This window comes from Pseudoliparis swirei, chromosome 16, assembly GCF_029220125.1.
Source record: "Pseudoliparis swirei isolate HS2019 ecotype Mariana Trench chromosome 16, NWPU_hadal_v1, whole genome shotgun sequence".
Taxonomy (NCBI): domain Eukaryota; kingdom Metazoa; phylum Chordata; class Actinopteri; order Perciformes; family Liparidae; genus Pseudoliparis; species Pseudoliparis swirei.
The window spans coordinates 5,039,132-5,047,326 of NC_079403.1; the positions used below are offsets into that span (position 1 = coordinate 5,039,132).

Below are 8,195 nucleotides of genomic sequence, written 5' to 3' on the forward strand. Positions count from 1 at the left end.
TGTTTTAACTCCCCCATGAACCACATTAAGAGTGAGTTTTCATTTTTGAGTATTAACATTATAGGCATAAAGCACCAGAGGTCATTACAGCCTTTTATATGGTATCACCGTAAGACATATTTTTGACCTTTTTATTGGCCACAATTACATAAAATCTATACCCTCTGTTGTGTAAACGTCTTGTTTCCTTCAAACAACACTAATCTGTCCATAAACATGTCATGCCTTGATTTAGATGCCGACATTGATTAACCATTAGAAGACAAAAGGTTGTCAATGAGACTTTAAAACATTCCTTTTCAATCCCATTATCTTCCTTTACAATAAATAACAGTCATCTACACCACACTGTCACTCTTTCTCTCGACAAACCCTTTTCAAATAGCTCTGAAATGATCACTGAAACAAACCATACTTGAATATAATATAAATATTCTGTCTAATAAACACTAAACGTTATAAGGAGGTGAGATATGGTGGTGTGAGAGAACACTTATCCTGGATAAAGTACATTATAAAGTATGTAAAGTGTTATTCTGGCTATACTATTTAATATGTATTTGTTGGGTTAAATATGATTATATATGTTTTTTTATACTTTATGCAGTTGTGAAATTCTCAATAGTATAAATAGAAGTAAAATAGTATGAATAGAAGTACAGGTCAAACTGTGACGAGGTCCCTCGAATGAATAAATACTGTCCTTATAATATATAATGTACTTATTGCACATATAATATATTTATATTAGATAAGTTGCTCAAAGTACATATCATTCAAAAGTTTTGGGTCACTTAGAAATGTCCTTATATTTCAAAGAAATGCACTGATTCATTCAATGAAGATAACATAAAATGAATCATAAATACTCTCTCTACATAGTTAATGTGGTACATGACTATTCTCTGGTGTTTAATGAGGTCTCTACAGAGGTGTATAGAGGCCCATCTCCAGTGTTCTAGTGGTACATTGTGTTATCGCCTTAGAAGACTAACGGAGGGGTACATAACCCTCGAAAACCCTTTTTATGTAAGCGCAGCTGAAAACAGTTATGCCGCTGAGAGAAGCTCTAAAACTAGCCTTCCTCTGAGCCACAAGAAGAACAACATTAATAATTAAAATTAAAATCATTATTTGTAACCTTGTCAATGTCTTGACTATATTTTCTATTCATTTTGCAATTTATTTGATAAATAAAAGTGTGAGTTCTCATGGAAAACACAACAGTGTCAGTGTATATAAATACAAACAAACTTTCTGGAAACGTTTGCGCATAAAACATTTTGTTTAAATGAATTTGCCTCCAAGTTTCTCACCTTATCAACTCAAATATCGACCTTGCAAATGACCCAAAACCACCTTCTTGTTTCTTTCCAATAACACACGCACACACACACACACGCACACACACACACACAAACACACCTGCATCGTAGAAACTGTCCAGCACTGACGTCTCTCCAAAGTCCAGCCGCCCGTAGGTGACGGTGGTGAGCAGCGCGCTCTCGGAGTCGCAGGCTCTCTGCAGACACTGCAGCGCTCCGGACTCCGGGCTGCTGGCCATCACCGACTTCAGCCCGTCGTTCAGGACGTACACCACCCGCAGGGGACGCTGCTTGGCCGGTGGGCATGGGCTGGACACCTCGGTCCTCTCCCGGTCCCCCCGCTCCACGACGCACACCCCAGCGGAGTGCTCTCCTCCCATGTCGGCGACCTGCGCGCTCTGGCCCGTGTCCATTGCGGGGAAACCCAGGAGGTGTTTCTGCTTTATCTCCTTCCTTCTTTTTTCCGCCTCTCCCTCCCTTTATCCTGTCCGCCTCGTCCTCACTTGTTGCGCACCTGTCGTCGCGGGAGACGAGCGCGTCTGAGTTTGTCCCCCCGCGCGCGTCTGCGCCTCATTACCTCACATCATCGGCCGATTATCTCGCACCAAGAAGTCCGAAGCTTCTACCCAGACTGGATCCGACCAGATCCGCGGAGGGAGAGGACGTGGAGAGCCATAAAGGCATCCAGATGTTACGTCTCACTCATTTGGCTTCAGTAGAATATCCTGGACACAATCAGCTCCAGTATTATGAAACGGTTGTCTAAATATAAAACGGCGCGTCCCCTCTGGTCCCCCCCCCCCCCCCCCTCGATGGCTCGTGTGATTCCAAGTTGCTACTCGTGAGTTATTTATTGTCGTCGATAAAGTGTGACATTGCTCTCCAGCGTCTTTCAAGGCATGAAGATGGGGGAACCCAAGCTGGATCCATTACGCACGGGTGGCACGTGTCAATACCCGGACTGTGCAGACAGTAAATGACACATGAGAACCACGTGTTCCTCAAAATGGGGGTCAGAGCCATCGGTTCTTTCCTGGAAAGGTTCTAATCTTAAAGAAGAACCACGACTATGACCGTGTGTTTGTGTTGGCATCTTTTCCCCAAGAGAAATAATGTTTGCAGTAGTTAATTCATTTAATTCCTAAATAGTAAAAAGGTAAATTCAGGGGCGTTTGTAGGATTCAAAGAAAGGGGGGGCTACGCCCCAAGGGGAGTGGTAAGCATCGCTCTGACGTATATCCACCGATAGAGATAGTATGTCAGGGTCATCGTGATATTTTATGCTCATTTGGACTCTATCACTGAGATAAAGATGAACTAGTTCAGTGTCAAATATACCATTCAATGGAAAAAATATAATAATAATAATATATATTAATTCAAAGAATAGAGAGATGTGGATAGATATTTCTTGCATTTCGAATTTACTCATTCACACTCGCTCAATGGACAGTTTATAATTGTTATTCTCTTCCATTTACCTCAAGTAAAGCTAAATGTAAGCAGCTAACACTCGTTAATAACTACCGAGCGCCACATTATCTAACATCATTAACTTAGAGCAGGGGTCAAGAACCTTTTTGACTGGGAGAGCCATAAAAGCCAAATATTTCTAAAAATATTTCATTGAGAGAAATATAGTATTTTAACGTATAATAAATTAAATATGTCTTGCTTTTAATGCGACTGCTGGTGCTGCATGATGCTACGGGGGGGGGGGGGGGGGGTGCAAGTGACTTTTTCTTTGCTCCACCCCGAGCTCTGCGGCGCGCGAGACGAGAAGTGTTAACGCGACACGTAGAGACAGAATGACATGCTGCTGTGTCGATACGATCAATAACAGACGTTTAGTTTAATAAAAGAACAAAGACGTCTTTAAGAAAAGGACCTTAAATTACTTTTGCTGTAATCTGGCGCGATAGAGAAAAGGGGGGCGGGCAGAGTTTTTTTTTTTTTTTACTCAAAATTGTCTGGGAGCCATATGCCGTCACCGGAAGAGCCATATATGGCTCGCGGGCCCATAGGTTCCCGACCCCTGACTTATAGGAAGCTGAAGCCCCCCTAAAACAGGCCTAAGACCCCAGAGTCAACCACTGGGCTGTGGCCAACAGCAGCTCCCATCGTTAAGATGCTGCTAACTTATTGGACGGGGAGAACAAGCCCAGCTGCCTTGGCAACAGTGGGTCTGAAACCCGACTCTCTCTCTCTCTCTCTCTCTCCTGAGAAGAGACTCTCTTTACCTGGCCCGACTCACGTTAGAACAGAACTTTTAATGGTTGTACAGCAAAAGAAAAAACACATGTTCAAAGAACTGGTTTCTGTCATTCACACTAATCATTTAAAATATCAACATCGATTAAAAATTATTATTATCTGGACTCACTTTGACTGCATTTGTATTTATATATTATTTTTCATAATTCATATTCTGTGGATTTCGTTTCTTTAAAAAATGTGTTATTTAATGTTGATTATTTGTTACACACCTGACATTTTATGTTGTAAATCTAAAAGGTTTTTCGACAATTAAACCCCCCAAAATACATTTTTAGAACTTCTGTAAACTGCAGTTGATTGACATGGTGTATTTTTTTTCTTCTCCATTTGCAGCTGAATAAATGCTGTTTGCAGAAATCGTGCGGTGGATCCAGAGCCCATTAAAGCTGAATCGAGACTTTCACTTCTCGTTATGTTCACTCAGATGTCCCGTTTCCAAAAGTCATCGACCCAAAAACCCTCCCATGAGAGTGATCCATATCTACTGAATGCAACATGCTCCTTCAGACAACACACAACACATACAATGTGCAACGTGTACAGTACATAATAGTATCTTTATTACACAGAAATATAAAAGTATATATATTTATCACTATCCTGGAGAGAAAGGACCAAGTCAAAAAAACAACTTGTAGACTCAGTTGTCGCAGTTTTTTCCCCTCGTCATACGAAAGAACGAAAGACAGAAAGAGAGAAAGAGAGAGAGAAAGAAAGACAGAAAGAGAGAGACGGAAAGACAGAAAGAAAGTTTTGGAGTCGAGAACAGGAAGGCCACAGTGACGGGTTGCCATAGATTCTGTGCACATGTATAAGGAAGGGAGGCAAACGGCCGTATACATGCTAACAAACACACACACACATTTGTATCTTGTTTTACCTGTGAGGTCCTTTCACTGACTACATTCCTCCGGCCCTGTCTTTTACCCTTCAACCTGCTGCCAAAAGAGCACCAGAAACTTCAGCTGCGCGTGGATCTCGTTCATTTTTTTATTTGGGGGGGGTTACGACCCGCCGCGGCTGTTTTCTCTCTCTTGAGGTTTCCTGGAATCGTGGTGCAAAAAAGTGCAAAAAGCAATAAAACGAGGTAAAAAGAGAATGTTTTGGTCCGGAAGGCAACGCTCTTCGCCACGATGTCACGAATAAGGGGGTTATCATGCAGCGACGTGTGCTTTTCTTCACATTCTTTTGCAGCCAAATATCACACGGGTTGGATTTGGGGGAAGAAAAATTGTTACAAATCTTTTGGGGAAATGTGCCGAATTAGACGAGAAGATCGATATGAAGCTACAGTCAGGAGACGATGAGCTTAGCTTAGCATTACCAGCTTCTGTAAAGACATAATAACTCAATAAGCAAACAAGCAAAGCTCCCAAAATGACCAACTATTCCTTTGATTAGCACCAAGAGCATCAGCACTTGTCATGTTGGTGAGACTTAATTAAAGTGATAGGGGGGAAGAATTATCGTGTGCTTATAGTTTTAGCCTCCCAACAGGTGGAATATTTGACTGCAAGTTATAAATTTATAATATCAAGAAGAATTTTTAAAAAAAGGTCAGGACTGTTAATGGCTGATGTTTCAAAAAATCCTCCGCCTGCAGTGTACCATGGAAACATCGAGCTCAGCGTGTGAATCGATACAACCCGAGAGTGAACGATGAAGTATCGGCTTCGACCAACCCAAATCCTAACGGTCATCTTATAATCTTTGAAACGACCTCAATTTACAAAGATGTCCCCGATCTGACTCTTGGTCCCCACGTGGATAGAAAAACAAAACATCTGACACACACACACGCACACACACACACACGCTCGTAGACAAGAGGTGAAGGTCGCAGAGAGGACACAGGCCGGCATCAGAGGTCGTCTGAACCAACCGGGCTACGAAGGTCGACTCTCCTCCGCATCAGGAAACCGGCGAGGTCGCCACTGAGTCGTCGTTCCGTAACCGTGGCGACGCACCGCCCAATGAGAGTACCCCCGGTGGCACGGCAAGCTTTTTGGACGAAACAGCAGTAAACGTAACGAGAGAAGCCTCTTAGAAAAAATAAGAAGTAAACGCAGGATAAGGCGACATCATAAGGGGGGAGGTGTGTGTGTGGTGGTGGGGGGGGAGGGGCCGGGGGGGGGGGAGGGAGTCCATGGTACTGTGTTGCTGATGTTTGATCCTGACGATCATTTGGCACAAACTTTGTTTTGGCTGAAGCGTCTCGGCCAACAGTGATAGAATGTCTTTCGATGTTGGGCCTCCGATGGCGACGAGGGGACGCCGCCGTCTTCACTTCGACAGGCTCTTCTTTATGTGCTCGACTTCCATCTGGCAAACAGACACGCACAGTCAGCAGATTGCGGTTCATTCATTTACTGTGCGGTCAAAGATGTTCAGCCTAAACACCTTTTATGGATGAGAGTCACTAAAGATATTCCCTTTTTCAATTAGCGTGGATTATTTTAAGCGTCACAATCTTCCAGCACTTGTTTGTTTTCCCTTTTCTAAAACCAGAAATAATTAGTACTATTATATCCATCTTATCGCTTTTCGGAAAGTCATTATTTTTTGCAGGTATTTAGTCACACTGATAAACCCTCGTTTACTAAGTGTCACACTCTTCCAGCGCTCATAGGTTACATCGCTTCTTTGTTTTCCCTTTGTAAAACTAGAAATAATTGGTACTATTGTTTCTAACGACCATACCATTCATCATGACTTGTGCAATATACGGTATTTCTTTTGATTATCGTCGCATTGAAAATGCGGAAGGTAATGTTTTGATCACCGTGTATTTATTTATTTATTTATTTGTATGCGTGTTACTCGCATAACTCAAAAAGTATTAAACCGAATCGCATGAAATTAGGTGGGATGATTGGTTATTATCCGGGGACCATTTGATTAGATTTTGGGATTGATCGGGTCAAGGTCCTGAAAAGGTCAAAATCTTCTTTTTACCATAGCGCGGTCAATTCTTATCCAATTGGCATGCAACTAATGCCAACATTTTCATAATTCAATGCCCAATCCTGTGATATGCGAAGGTATGCGCTCTACCGAGTGCCCGTTCTAGTTTGTTATTTTGTTTTCTTCAGTCTAATTTCTCCAAAAGAGCTCAATAAAGACCTCAGCGCATATACAGCACATAGATATTAATACTATATATACACTATGATTTGTAAAGCCATTACTGCCATTCATTTAATGACGTACCATCTTTGTTTACTCCGTAAACAAACATCTCACCTGTAAACTAACACGAATCTTCCTCTCGTCATCCAGCGCGTTGGTCAGGTGCTTCATGTCCTGCCTGAAACACACACAAATACACCATGAATACACACACTTATGCACACATATATAATAATAATACACTTTATTTAAACGGAACTTGTTGGAGGAACCAGGTTTATAACATAACAGGCCGGCAATGAGAAATAAAAGTTACTAATGCAAACAGAAGCTTGAATAAAGCACCCACAATATAAACAATAACAGCCAAACAGACGAATAAATGTGTTGCTGGCTGTGAGCTTGCGTTCTAGTAGGTCCAACGTACCTGTGCTGGTTCGTCAGCAGCTCCACGGAGGACCTCAGGTCCCTCAGCTGGTTCCTGAGTTCCTCCAGGGTCGGGGGGGTCAGAGGTGAATGCCTGAGCTCGGGGGAGGGGCTCAGGCCCGAGGAGGAAGACGGGGACGTGGGCCGGTGGTCGGCGCTGGGCGGGGTCAGGACGGAGGGCCTGGTGGGCAGCGGCGCCTTACTGTCGGCTACCTGGAGGCCAATGAAGACACGGATCAGGGATGAGGTCATGAATGCAGGAGTTCTTCCATCTTAAGATCTTCACATAAACCTGGTAGGAATCCAGATTTTAAACGTGGATAATTTAGTGGCGAAATTAAGTGTTTTACAAAAAATTATTGAAATGTTTTAAGGCCGATGTCGAAGACGATCCGATGGTATGCTCCACCCTGGTTATCTTTTTGTACGTACTTTTAGATATTTTTGTATTTTCTTTAATATTTATCAAATTTACAGTACTATTGGGAATAAAACCTACTGTAAATCTGTATATATTTTAAAAAATTACCTTGAAATGTGCATGTTTGACTATTTGCACGTCCGTCACCAGCAATTCTTTGTATAAAACAAATGTATTTTTAGAAGATTATAGTTTTAGAATTGGGCCCAGACAGACGAAAAGACACTCTTTTAAAGTTATTAAGTTGAGTTGTGAAATAGACAGTTTTTTTATTCGTGTTCAAAATCGGTGTTTATATTTTTAGCCGACTCCTGGACCTCGTGGGGAGATTGTTTTGCCAACCGAAAGATATCCCCACATTTTAAAAAACTATAATTGAGTCAAGAAGAAACTACATTTCTTACGGGTGATGAAATGGGAAGAAATATAAATGTTTAAAAAAAATGTAGGGGGGATTTGCAGCAACAAATTCTAGTTTCACAAGCAAAGCTAACTAAAAACAACTAATTTAACTAATTAATTTACTTACAAATGAGAAATCTGCTCTCACAACCTTTTTTTGTTTGGTAACAAAGACACAAATCTACCTCCATATCTACTCAGAAACATGAAAACAT

At 41.8% G+C, this 8,195-nt stretch overlaps 2 protein-coding genes across 5 annotated transcripts in view; both read right to left on the minus strand.

The window, feature by feature from the left end:
- The window catches only part of map3k15 (mitogen-activated protein kinase kinase kinase 15), a 33,238-nt gene extending 31,217 nt beyond the window's left edge, over positions 1–2,021 (minus strand). For all 3 annotated transcript variants that reach the window (XR_008834016.1, XM_056433652.1, XM_056433651.1), the window contains exon 1: positions 1,426–2,021. Coding sequence is in view for 2 of the 3 variants with exons in the window: in XM_056433652.1 (XP_056289627.1) it covers positions 1,426–1,738 (313 nt within the window). In the remaining variant the exon portion in view is untranslated. The remainder of the gene's footprint in view (positions 1–1,425) is intronic.
- A 2,119-nt stretch (positions 2,022–4,140) lies between these two features.
- Positions 4,141–8,195, minus strand: part of sh3kbp1 (SH3-domain kinase binding protein 1) — a 34,311-nt gene continuing 30,256 nt past the window's right edge. For both annotated transcript variants that reach the window (XM_056433654.1, XM_056433653.1), the window contains 3 exons: positions 7,159–7,370; positions 6,846–6,909; positions 4,141–5,924 (listed from right to left, as the gene is read on the minus strand). In XM_056433654.1, coding sequence (XP_056289629.1) covers positions 5,886–5,924; positions 6,846–6,909; positions 7,159–7,370 — 315 coding nt within the window. In that variant the 3' untranslated portion in view covers positions 4,141–5,885. The remainder of the gene's footprint in view (positions 5,925–6,845; positions 6,910–7,158; positions 7,371–8,195) is intronic.